Source organism: Mus musculus, chromosome 9 (genome assembly GCF_000001635.26).
Source record: "Mus musculus strain C57BL/6J chromosome 9, GRCm38.p6 C57BL/6J".
In the NCBI taxonomy this organism is placed as follows: domain Eukaryota; kingdom Metazoa; phylum Chordata; class Mammalia; order Rodentia; family Muridae; genus Mus; species Mus musculus.
The window spans coordinates 121,231,775-121,245,048 of NC_000075.6; the positions used below are offsets into that span (position 1 = coordinate 121,231,775).

Consider the following 13,274-nt stretch of genomic DNA (forward strand, 5'->3'; position numbering starts at 1 on the left):
AAGCAGCAGGGAAACAGTAGGAGCAGCTGGGAGACAGAGGAGAAGGAGCAGCTGGGAGACAGAGGAGAAGGAGCAGCAGGGAGACAGGAGAAAAAGCAGCAGGGAAACAGTAGGAGCAGCTGGGAGACAGAGGAGAAGGAGCAGCTGGGAGACAGAGGAGAAGGAACAGCAGGGAGACAGTGGAGAAGCAGGGAGACCGGAGAAGAAGCAGCAGGGAAACAGTAGGAGCAGCAGGGAGACAGAGGAGAAGCAGCAGCTGGGAGACAGAGGAGAAGGAGCAGCAGGGAGACAGAGGAGAAGCAGGGAGACAGGAGAAGAAGCAGCAGGGAAATAGTAGGAGCAGCAGGGAGACAGAGGAGAAGCAGGGAGACAGGAGAAGAAGCAGCAGGGAAACAGTAGGAGCAGCAGGGAGACAGAGGAGAAGCAGGGAGACAGGAGAAGAAGCAGCAGGGAAACAGTAGGAGCAGCAGGGAGACAGAGGAGAAGCAGCAGCTGGGAGACAGAGGAGAAGGAGCAGCAGGGAGACTGAGGAGAAGCAGGGAGACTGGAGAAGAAGCAGCAGGGAAAGTGTAGGAGCAGCAGGGAGACAGAGGAGAAGCAGGGAGACAGGAGAAGAAGCAGCAGGGAATCAGTAGGAGCAGCAGGGAGACCGGAGAAGAAGCAGCAGGGAAACAGTAGGAGCAGCAGGGAGACAGAGGAGAAGCAGCAGCTGGGAGACAGAGGAGAAGGAGCAGCAGGGAGACAGAGGAGAAGCAGGGAGACAGGAGAAGAAGCAGCAGGGAAAGTGTAGGAGCAGCAGGGAGACAGAGGAGAAGCAGGGAGACAGGAGAAGAAGCAGCAGGGAGACAGAAGAGAAGCAGCAGCTGGGAGACAGAGGAGAAGGAGCAGCAGGGAGACAGAGGAGAAGCAGGGAGACAGGAGAAGAAGCAGCAGGGAAACAGTAGGAGCAGCAGGGAGACAGAGGAGAAGCAGCAGCTGGGAGACAGAGGAGAAGGAGCAGCAGGGAGACAGAGGAGAAGCAGGGAGACAGGAGAAGAAGCAGCAGGGAAACAGTAGGAGCAGCAGGGAGACAGAGGAGAAGCAGCAGCTGGGAGACAGAGGAGAAGGAGCAGCAGGGAGACAGGAGAAGAAGCAGCAGGGAAACAGTAGGAGTATCAGGGAGACAGAGGAGAAGCAGCAGCTGGGAAACAGAGGAGAAGGAACAGCAGGGAGACAGAGGAGAAGCAGGGAGACAGGAGAAGAAGCCGCAGGGAAACAGTAGGAGCAGCAGGGAGACAGAGGAGAAGCAGCAGCAGGGAGACAGAGGAGAAGGAACAGCAGGGAGACAGTGGAGAAGCAGGGAGACAGGAGAAGAAGCAGCAGGGAAACAGTAGGAGCAGCTGGGAGACAGAGGAGAAGGAGCAGCAGGGAGACAGGAGAAGAAGCAGCAGGGAAACAGTAGGAGCAGCAGGGAGACAGAGGAGAAGCAGCAGCTGGGAGACAGAGGAGAAGGAACAGCAGGGAGACAGAGGAGAAGCAGGGAGACAGGAGAAGAAGCAGCAGGGAAACAGTAGGAGCAGCTGGGAGACAGAGGAGAAGCAGGGAGACAGGAGAAGAAGAAGCAGGGAAACAGTAGGAGCAGCAGGGAGACAGAGGAGAAGGAGCAGCTGGGAGACAGAGGAGAAGGAACAGCAGGGAGACAGAGAAGAAAGAGCAGCTAGGAGAAGCAGCAGCTGGGAGACAGAGGAGAAGGAGCAGCTGGGAGACAGAGGAGAAGCAGCAGCAGGGAGACAGAGGAGAAGCAGCAGCTGGGAGACAGAGGAGAAGGAGCAGCAGGGAGACAGAGGAGAAGCAGCAGCTGGGAGACAGAGGAGAAGGAGCAGCAGGGAGACAGAGGAGAAGCAGCAGCTGGGAGACAGAGGAGAAGGAGCAGCAGGGAGACAGGAGAAGAAGCAGCAGGGAAACAGTAGGAGCAGCAGGGAGACAGAGGAGAAGCAGCAGCTGGGAGACAGAGGAGAAGGAACAGCAGGGAGACAGTGGAGAAGCAGGGAGACAGGAGAAGAAGCAGCAGGGAAACAGTAGGAGCAGCAGGGAGACAGAGGAGAAGCAGCAGCTGGGAGACAGAGGAGAAGGAGCAGCAGGGAGACAGAGGAGAAGCAGCAGCTGGGAGACAGAGGAGAAGGAGCAGCAGGGAGACAGGAGAAGAAGCAGCAGGGAAACAGTAGGAGCAGCAGGGAGACAGAGGAAAAACAGCAGCTGGGAGACAGAGGAGAAGGAGCAGCAGGGAGACAGAGGAGAAGCAGGGAGACAGGAGAAGAAGCAGCAGGGAAACAGTAGGAGCAGCAGGGAGACAGAGGAGAAGCAGCAGCTGGGAGACAGAGGAGAAGCAGCAGCTGGGAGACAATGGAGAAGCAGGGAGACAGGAGAAGCAGCAGCAGGGAAACAGTAGGAGCAGCAGGGAGACAGAGGAGAAGCAGCAGCTGGGAGACAGAGGAGAAGGAGCAGCAGGGAGACAGAGGAGAAGCAGGGAGACAGGAGAAGAAGCAGCAGGGAAACAGTAGGAGCAGCAGGGAGACAGAGGAGAAGCAGGGAGACAGGAGAAGAAGCAGCAGGGAAACAGTAGGAGCAGCAGGGAGACAGAGGAGAAGCAGCAGCTGGGAGACAGAGGAGAAGGAGCAGCAGGGAGACAGAGGAGAAGCAGGGAGACAGGAGAAGAAGCAGCAGGGAAACAGTAGGAGCAGCAGGGAGACAGAGGAGAAGCAGCAACTGGGAGACAGAGGAGAAGATGCAGCTGGGAGACAATGGAGAAGCAGGGACAGGAGATGAAGCAGCAGGGAAACAGTAGGAGCAGCAGGGAGACAGAGGAGAAGCAGCAGCTGGTAGACAGAGGAGAAGGAACAGCAGGGAGACAGTGGAGAAGCAGGTAGACCGGAGAAGAAGCAGCAGGGAAACAGTAGGAGCAGCAGGGAGACAGAGGAGAAGCAGCAGCTGGGAGACATAGGAGAAGGAACAGCAGGGAGACAGTGGAGAAGCAGGGAGACAGGAGAAGAAGCAGCAGGGAAACAGTAGGAGCAGCTGGGAGACAGAGGAGAAGGAGCAGCTGGGAGACAGAGGAGAAGGAGCAGCAGGGAGACAGGAAAAAAAGCAGCAGGGAAACAGTAGGAGCAGCTGGGAGACAGAGGAGAAAGAGCAGCTGGGAGACAGAGGAGAAGGAACAGCAGGGAGACAGAGGAGAAGCAGGGAGACAGGAGAAGAAGCAGCAGGGAAATAGTAGGAGCAGCAGGGAGACAGAGGAGAAGGAGCAGCAGGGAGACAGGAGAAGAAGCAGCAGGGAAACAGTAGGAGCAGCAGGGAGACAGAGGAGAAGCAGCAGCTGGGAGACAGAGGAGAAGGAACAGCAGGGAGACAGAGGAGAAGCAGGGAGACAGGAGAAGAAGCAGCAGGGAAATAGTAGGAGCAGCAGGGAGACAGAGGAGAAGCAGGGAGACAGGAGAAGAAGAAGCACGGAAACAGTAGGAGCAGCAGGGAGACAGAGGAGAAGCAGCAGCTGGGAGACAGAGGAGAAGGAACAGCAGGGAGACAGTGGAGAAGCAGGTAGACCGGAGAAGAAGCAGCAGGGAAACAGTAGGAGCAGCAGGGAGACAGAGGAGAAGCAGCAGCTGGGAGACATAGGAGAAGGAACAGCAGGGAGACAGTGGAGAAGCAGGGAGACAGGAGAAGAAGCAGCAGGGAAACAGTAGGAGCAGCTGGGAGACAGAGGAGAAGGAGCAGCTGGGAGACAGAGGAGAAGGAGCAGCAGGGAGACAGGAGAAAAAGCAGCAGGGAAACAGTAGGAGCAGCTGGGAGACAGAGGAGAAAGAGCAGCTGGGAGACAGAGGAGAAGGAACAGCAGGGAGACAGAGGAGAAGCAGGGAGACAGGAGAAGAAGCAGCAGGGAAATAGTAGGAGCAGCAGGGAGACAGAGGAGAAGGAGCAGCAGGGAGACAGGAGAAGAAGCAGCAGGGAAACAGTAGGAGCAGCAGGGAGACAGAGGAGAAGCAGCAGCTGGGAGACAGAGGAGAAGGAACAGCAGGGAGACAGAGGAGAAGCAGGGAGACAGGAGAAGAAGCAGCAGGGAAATAGTAGGAGCAGCAGGGAGACAGAGGAGAAGCAGGGAGACAGGAGAAGAAGAAGCAGGGAAACAGTAGGAGCAGCAGGGAGACAGAGGAGAAGCAGCAGCTGGGAGACAGAGGAGAAGGAACAGCAGGGAGACAGAGGAGAAGCAGGGAGACAGGAGAAGAAGCAGCAGGGAAACAGTAGGAGCAGCAGGGAGACAGAGGAGAAGCAGCAGCTGGGAGACAGAGGAGAAGGAACAGCTGGGAGACAGAGGAGAAGCAGGGAGACAGGAGAAGAAGCAGCAGGGAAACAGTAGGAGCAGCTGGGAGACACAGGAGAAGGAGCAGCTGGGAAACAGAGGAGAAGGAGCAGCAGGGAGACAGGAGAAGAAGCAGCAGGGAAACAGTAGGAGCAGCTGGGAGACAGAGGAGAAGGAGCAGCTGGAAGACAGAGGAGAAGGAACAGCAGGGAGACAGAGGAGAAGCAGGGAGACAGGAGAAGAAGCAGCAGGGAAACAGTAGGAGCAGCAGGGAGACAGAGGAGAAGCAGGGAGACAGGAGAAGAAGCAGCAGGGAAACAGTAGGAGCAGCAGGGAGACAGAGGAGAAGCAGCAGCTGGGAGACAGAGGAGAAGGAACAGCAGGGAGACAGTGGAGAAGCAGGAAGACCAGAGAAGAAGCAGCAGGGAAACAATAGAAGCAGCAGGGAGACAGAGGAGAAGCAGCAGCTGGGAGACAGAGGAGAAGGAGCAGCAGGGAGACAGAGGAGAAGCAGGGAGACAGGAGAAGAAGCAGCAAGGAAACAGTAGGAGCAGCAGGGAGACAGAGGAGAAGCAGCAGCTGGGAGACAGAGGAGAAGGAGCAGCAGGGAGACAGAGGAGAAGCAGGGAGACAGGAGAAGAAGCAGCAGGGAAACAGTAGGAGCAGCAGGGAGACAGAGGAGAAGCAGGGAGACAGGAGAAGAAGCAGCAGGGAAACAGTAGGAGCAGCAGGGAGACAGAGGAGAAGCAGCAGCTGGGAGACAGAGGAGAAGGAGCAGCAGGGAGACAGAGGAGAAGCAGGGAGACAGGAGAAGAAGCAGCAGGGAAACAGTAGAAGCAGCAGGGAGACAAGGGAGAAGCAGCAGCTGGGAGACAGAGGAGAAGGAGCAGCAGGGAGACAGAGGAGAAGCAGGGAGACAGGAGAAGAAGCAGCAGGGAAACAGTAGGAGCAGGAGGGAGACAGAGGAGAAGCAGCAGCTGGGAGACAGAGGAGAAGGAGCAGCAGGGAGACAGGAGAAGCAGCAGCTGGGAGACAGAGGAGAAGGAGCAGCAGGGAGATAGGAGAAGAAGCAGCAGGGAAACAGTAGGAGTAGCAGGGAGACAGAGGAGAAGCAGCAGCTGGGAGACAGAGGAGAAGGAACAGCAGGGAGACAGAGGAGAAGCAGGGAGACAGGAGAAGAAGCAGCAGGGAAACAGTAGGAACAGCAGGGAGACAGAGGAGAAGCAGCAGCTGGGAGACAGAGGAGAAGGAACAGCAGGGAGACAGTGGAGAAGCAGGGAGACAGGAGAAGAAGCAGCAGGGAAACAGTAGGAGCAGCTGGGAGACAGAGGAGAAGGTGCAGCTGGGAGACAGAGGAGAAGGAGCAGCAGGGAGACAGGAGAAAAAGCAGCAGGGAAACAGTAGGAGCAGCTGGGAGACAGAGGAGAAGGAGCAGCTGGGAGACAGAGGAGAAGGAACAGCAGGGAGACAGTGGAGTAGCAGTGAGACCGGAGAAGAAGCAGCAGGGAAACAGTAGGAGCAGCAGGGAGACAGAGGAGAAGCAGCAGCTGGGAGACAGAGGATAAGGAACAGCAGGGAGACAGTGGAGAAGCAGGGAGACAGGAGAAGAAGCAGCAGGGAAACAGTAGGAGCAGCTGGGAGACAGAGGAGAAGGAGCAGCTGGGAGACAGAGGAGAAGGAGCAGCAGGGAGACAGGAGAAAAAGCAGCAGGGAAACAGTAGGAGCAGCTGGGAGACAGAGGAGAAGGAGCAGCTGGGAGACAGAGGAGAAGGAACAGCAGGGAGACAGAGGAGAAGCAGGGAGACAGGAGAAGAAGCAGCAGGGAAATAGTAGGAGCAGCAGGGAGACAGAGGAGAAGCAGGGAGACAGGAGAAGAAGCAGCAGGGAAACAGTAGGAGCAGCAGGGAGACAGAGGAGAAGCAGGGAGACAGGAGAAGAAGCAGCAGGGAAACAGTAGGAGCAGCAGGGAGACAGAGGAGAAGCAGCAGCTGGAAGACAGAGGAGAAGGAACAGCAGGGAGACAGTGGAGAAGCAGGGAGACCGGAGAAGAAGCAGCAGGGAAACAGTAGGAGCAGCAGGGAGACAGAGGAGAAGCAGCAGCTGGGAGACAGAGGAGAAGGAGCAGCAGGGAGACAGAGGAGAAGCAGGGAGACAGGAGAAGAAGCAGCAGGGAAAGTGTAGGAGCAGCAGGGAGACAGAGGAGAAGCAGGGAGACAGGAGAAGAAGCAGCAGGGAAACAGTAGGAGCAGCAGGGAGACAGAAGAGAAGCAGCAGCTGGGAGACAGAGGAGAAGGAGCAGCAGGGAGACAGAGGAGAAGCAGGGAGACAGGAGAAGAAGCAGCAGGGAAACAGTAGGAGCAGCAGGGAGACAGGAGAAGAAGCAGCAAGGAAACAGAAGGAGCAGCAGGGAGACAGAGGAGAAACAGCAGCTGGGAGACAGAGGAGAAGGAGCAGCAGGGAGACAGAGGAGAAGCAGGGAGACAGGAGAAGAAGCAGCAGCGAAACAGTAGGAGCAGCAGGGAGACAGAGGAGAAGCAGCAGCTGGGAGACAGAGGAGAAGCAGCAGCTGGGAGACAGAGGAGAAGCAGGGAGACAGGAGAAGAAGCAGCAGGGAAACAGTAGGAGCAGCAGGGAGACAGAGGAGAAGCAGGGAGACAGGAGAAGCAGCAGCAGGGAAACAGTAGGAGCAGCAGGGAGACAGAGGAGAAGCAGCAGCTGGGAGACAGAGGAGAAGGAGCAGCAGGGAGACAGAGGAGAAGCAGGGAGACAGGAGAAGAAGCAGCAGGGAAACAGTAGGAGCAGCAGGGAGACAGAGGAGAAGCAGCAGCTGGGAGACAGAGGAGAAGGAGCAGCAGGGAGACAGAGGAGAAGCAGGGAGACAGGAGAAGAAGCCGCAGGGAAACAGTAGGAGCAGCAGGGAGACAGAGGAGAAGCAGCAGCTGGGAGACAGAGGAGAAGGAGCAGCAGGGAGACAGCAGCTGGAAGACAGAGGAGAAGGAGCAGCAGGGAGACAGGAGAAGAAGCAGCAGGGAAACAGTAGGAGCAGCAGGGAGACAGAGGAGAAGCAGCAGCTGGGAGACAGAGGAGAAGGAACAGCAGGGAGACAGAGGAGAAGCAGGGAGACAGGAGAAGAAGCAGCAGGGAAACAGTAGGAGCAGCAGGGAGACAGAGGAGAAGCAGCAGCTGGGAGACAGAGGAGAAGGAACAGCAGGGAGACAGTGGAGAAGCAGGGAGACCGGAGAAGAAGCAGCAGGGAAACAGTAGGAGCAGCAGGGAGACAGAGGAGAAGCAGCAGCTGGGAGACAGAGGAGAAGGAGCAGCAGGGAGACAGAGGAGAAGCAGGGAGACAGGAGAAGAAGCAGCAGGGAAAGTGTAGGAGCAGCAGGGAGACAGAGGAGAAGCAGCAGCTGGGAGACAGAGGAGAAGGACCAGCAGGGAGACAAAGGAGAAGCAGGGAGACAGAGGAGAAGCAGCAGCAGGGAGAAGGGATCAAAGGTTGGCCAAGAACTGACCATGACTGAGAGAACAGCGCCAGCCTACACACCTGACTCTTATGTTTGACATCTTCCAGTGTAGAAAAACGTCAGTGAAAGGGTTAGCCTGGGCCGTTGGTTTAGAGGCTCACAGTCACATACATTTTCAGCATCCTAAGGCATCCACTGCTTTCCTGGGACTAAACCCATGGAAGGCACCCCAGGACTGAGAGCTGTTACACATGAGACCCCCAAGGACTCACCCTGTCAGCATATTAAACAGTTGTATTCTGAGGAAATTCAATTAAAACACCAAAGAAAAATGCTCGTACATTCACAGTGGAAGCTCGGCCAGCGCTGTGCTGGCAGCAAAGATGAGGTAAGAGGAAGCCAGGTAGGTCAGAGCGAGTTCTAGAGACCTGACCCAGGAGTTCTAAGTCTGAGGTCCAGCAGCAGCATCCCCACAAATCACACCAGCCGCCGTCTGCCCTTTTCTAGAAAGGCCGCCAGGAATTAACCTTCAAATGGAAACTGTGACCAGTGCAACTGCCAGATGATACTGAGGAGAAACTTCCAGACACTGTGAGAAGACAAAACCCGTACCTGTAGCCGGGCGTGGTGGTGTACACCTTTAATCCCAGCACTTGGGAGGCAGAGGCAGGCGGATTTCTGAGTTCGAGGCCAGCCTGGTCTACAGAGTGAGTTCCAGGACAGCCAGGGCTATACAGAGAAACCCTGTCTCCAAAAACCAAAAACCAAAAAAAAAAAAAAAAAAAAAAAAAAAAACCAAAACAAAAACAAACAAACACCCCGTACCTGTGCCTGCCAAGCCAGAGGCCACCAGGCTGAAGACAGACTGCCAAATCTACCACGTTTTCTTCAGTGTTTGACTGCCACCTAGTGGCTATTGAAATTGACATAGCCAATTTCTTATAACAAAAGTATTTTAAAGTACATGAAAGAAATAAAATTTAAAATGTACACAGAACCTGGCATAATGGCACAAATCTTTAATCCCTGCACTTGGAAGGAGAAGGCAGGCAGATCTCTGTGAGTTCGAGGCCAGCCTCGTCTACATAGAAGCTCCAGGTGAGCCAGGGATACATAGAGAGACTGTCTTTTTTTTTTTTTTTAAAGTACAGGTACACACACACACACACACACACACACACACACACACAATTCACAATTTCTTTCTGTCAAGTTCAGGACTATAATCAGACAAGTTAACTTTGTCATGTTATTAAAGCTGTGTCTCTTGGATATTGTAATCATCTAAAAATTACAGCACAAAGACCCTCCCATGAACACTACCATTCTGAGCCTGTGAAAGTAGAGAGCAAGAGAGCCTTAGAAACAGCTCCTTAGGGAAGCTGTTCCCTAGAAACAGCTGATCTGCAGGGCACATGGCAGGTCAGGAGCACTGAGGTTTCCTGGGTTGTCTCTGACAACTGGGGACAGCTGTGTCACAGTGACCAGGTATGGAGTGTGCTCAGCCTGACCTTGTAACACATTGTAACTGCATACAGTATTTTTTATTTTTGCCAAAGTTGTAAAATATGGGGGGAGGAGAGACAGCTCAATGAGAAAATTATCTGCTACACAAGGGTGTGGACCCGAGATCAGATCCATAACACCCACATAAGAGTTAAACACAGTCACGCATTTCTGCGACCCTAGCACTGGAGGTACAAAGTCAGGCTTGGGTCCTGTCTTAGGTAGGGTGGCCAATGCTGTGAAGAGACCCCATGGCCAAGTGACTCTTATAAAGGAAAACATTTAATTGAGGCTGGCTTATAGTTTCTGATGTTTAGTTCGCTATTGTCATGGCAGGAAACATGGCAGTTTCCGGGCAGACTTGGGGCTGGAGGAGTAGAGAGGTAGGTCTATATCTTGATCCTAAGGCAGCCAGGAGGAGACCATCTTCCACACTGGGCGGAGCCTGAGCATAGAAGGCCTCAAAGCCCACGTACATAGGGACACACTTCCTCCAGTAAGGCCACACCTCCTGATAGTGCCACTCTCTATGGCCAAGCATTCAAACACATGAATCTATGGGGCCAAACCTATTCAAACCCCCACAGGTATAAACTCCCAAGCTACTGGCCAACCGGTCCAGACAGTCAGTGAGAGACCCCCGTCTGCGAAGGTAAGGTAGGGCGGGACAGTGGAAGATACAGGACATCAACCCCTGGCCCTTACACACACACACATGTGTACATAACATGTACATGTACAAACACATACACTACACACAAAAATAAAGTTGTAAAACAGGAAGTGAGAAAAACAGTGTTTCCCAGGTCCCTGCATCTCATCCTAATAAACGCAGAAAAGCAAAGCTGCAGAGCTGAAGGAGGAGGAGCCTGGGGCGCAGCCTGCACCTCGGGGGCGTGGCCTAAGCCTGGGGGAGTGGCCACAGTGTGGCCCAGGAACTGATGGCCAAGGGCTTCTCATAGGCAATGGCAAGAGCAAGCACTGAGATGACAAGCCACGTGTATGGAGGAGGAGTGAGGCAAGCCCATCACAGGGGTGATGATGGCCAGGTCCCAGGTGACTCAAGATGTTCCCTGAACAGACCCCAGGGAATCCCTTCAGTGGGGAACTTCTGATAACCAAGACCCAGGAAGTCCCTAGCACAAGACTCCATGGGAATAAAGGAAGCTTCCTAGTTTCCCCCAATCATGTCACAAGGGGGTCCTCGTCTTCAGATTCCTGTGACATCTACCTGCAGACATCTCAAAGGGGAACTGAGATGTGAGGACGGACCTGGCTGCGGCATCTGTCACCTCACTGATGGCTAGGGTTGATTTGGCTGACCTGGCTGGCAAGGAGGGTGCCCCCTTCCCCTTCCTCCCTCCTGAAGCCTCTGTCAAAGGAGAGGACCTTCCCCATAGAAAAGGACCAGGCTTCAGGCAAGTGTGTGGATAGCTGAGCTCCCAGATGGAACCCTGAAACAAGCTCTCTAGAGGAGCTGGGCCTGTGGGCAAGAGCAGCCACAGCCTCTGGGCACTCCTCGGTACCCAGATGGGTCACTTCATGGTTCTGCCCACTCATGTCCATGACGAGCACTACCCACGAGCTTCACTCCAGCCCAGACTGTGGCTTGTTCTTGTCAGTGCTGCTGGTGCCTCGTGGAGTGAGCATCCCCACTCTATCCATTCTGATAAGTGTGAGGTTGGTACAGACAACACTGCAGGTACACATGCCTCCACAGGCCACGAGTGCACGTGCCTTCACATGCCACGAGGGACCCAGAGCAGGGGGATAGCAGACAGAGGCTATGGGATCGCAGGGAAAGATGTCTTCAGCCCTGGGAGAAATAGCAGGTCTTCCAGAACAGCCACACCCACTTGCATTCCCACCAGCAGTCCGTGGGAGCCACTGCTCCCCAGTGCTCCCCGCAACATTTATAGTTGTGTGGAGTTTTGAGTTCCCACAACATGGTGACTACTGGGCACATCATTCTGGCTTTCATTTGCAGGTCTGTGATGATACAGTAGTTTGAATATTAAACATAGAATTCGGGCTGGTGAGATGGCTCAGTGGGTAAGAGCACCCGACTGCTCTTCCGAAGGTCCGGAGTTCAAATCCCAGCAACCACATGGTGGCTCACAACCATCTGTAACAAGATCTGACACCCTCTTCTGGAGTGTCTGAAGACAGCTACAGTGTACTTACATATAATAAATAAATAAATCTTTAATAAAAACAAAAAAAACAAAAAACAGAATTCATTCTGCCAGCCTTTGCTTTCAAATATTATCATAGCAATTAGCAAATCTGTCAACAGTCATCAAAGTGCAACCAGGAAACAAGGCTAGGTATGGGTATGTCTGTGTAGGTGAGCGATGGCTAGCCTAGGTTGTCCACCTAGCTGGATCTGGTACAAATTATGATATGAGCCTCGAGGAAGATCCGTGAGGGTCTCTCTCAATTAACTGTAGGAAGATCCACCTTAATGACATCTTCCCCAGGCAGCCCAGCCACGAGGCCCTCAAAAAAGCGTTTACTTTTTGCCTGCTCATCCCCATGACCTGCCGGTTCATCCACCCTGTTGCTGCTGCTGCCACCATCCTGGGCTCACATCAGCCACTCTGAGCCTGCCCTGACTGTTAAGTTACATCACAGACTGCACACAGCCGGGGTGTGCACATGGTGGTGACATTCACTGCACAGGCAGAGAGTCGCTGGGTAGCCACATAAGTTCCTTTCTTCTTCCCATTTTCAGTTCTTTGAGAAAAGGTCTCACTATGTAGCCTTGGTTGGCCTGGAGCTCCTGTGTAGACCAGGTCTGCCCTGCTGGGATGAAAGGCACCACCACACCCAGCAAAACCCTTGCTAATGCCAGTGCGTGCCTAGCACGTGTGGACCCTCAGTGAGACTCCCAGCACCAAAATAAGGCAGGGGAGGGTGACGCTGATTCCAAAAAAGGTCTTCAGGACAGAGAACCTCCAAGCACAGGGCTCACCTGTCAGGGAACTGCTGTCCCGGGACAAGTGGGGAAATAGTGAATTCAGTGTGAAAACCCAGAAGGAACCAACTTAAGTACAAGCCGGGCTTTAAAGCTGTCTGGGTCTCTGCGGCTTCCAAGAGGCCAAACTCCACATGAAGCTGAACTGTAAGTTAGAGCCCACAGAGGGTCCCAAGGGCCACGTCTTATAACTGCACAATTCCCCCAAATCAAAATTAAGTGGAGACCAATGAAAGCTGAGTGTGCTAAGTTATAAAATCAGAAGCAATCTTTCCTGCCATATATAACATATCAGTAATGAAAGAAATCACCTCGATAACAGGCACATTTTCCTGAAGTTCGGTTGTGTGCAAGGCCAGCATGCCGACCACCCGAGCAACCTTGGACCGTCTAGAGAGAGAGAAACACGGGCATCAGTCATCACTACCAGCCACTACGTACTGATGACCTGAGTCAGCTGTAAGATGGGGAAGTGGGGCTGGCAAGAGGGCTCAATGGGTAAAGGAGCTTGCCACCAAGTGTGATGACCTGAGTTCAACCCTGGAACCCACACGGTGGAAGGAGAGAACTGACGCCTGAAGGTTGTTCTCGGACCTCCACATGCACACTGGAGCATGCACACGCACACTCGCATACATAAACTATGACAGTGCCGGCCCCGTGCAGGGAAACTCCCTGTCACGTACACACAGGACACGAATCACAGTGTCGAAGTTTAGACAGTTTGTGATTTTTAAAAACCTGGAGAATATAAATTATTAATCTTATGAACGCCTTTCTCTTTGGCTGAAATTTTCTCCTTTATTTTATTTTATATGTATCTGTGCTTTGCCTGCACGCAGGCATGTGCACGCAGGCACACCGTGCTCATGGAGGGTAGAAGAGGGCGTCTGACTCCCTGGAACTGGAGTTACAGCTGGTTCAATCCCCAAGGCCTCTGTGAGAACTGCTGGTGCTTTTGTAACCACCGAGCCATCTCTCCAGCCTCTATTCT

At 53.9% G+C, this 13,274-nt stretch overlaps 1 protein-coding gene across 9 annotated transcripts in view; it reads right to left on the reverse strand.

Moving 5' to 3' along the window:
- Positions 1-13,274, reverse strand: part of Ulk4 (unc-51-like kinase 4) — a 321,706-nt gene that overhangs the window by 267,321 nt on the left and 41,111 nt on the right. For all 9 annotated transcript variants that reach the window (XM_030244183.1, XM_006512024.4, XM_030244182.1 and 6 more), the window contains exon 17: positions 12,592-12,670. In XM_030244183.1, coding sequence (XP_030100043.1) covers positions 12,592-12,670 — 79 coding nt within the window. The remainder of the gene's footprint in view (positions 1-12,591; positions 12,671-13,274) is intronic.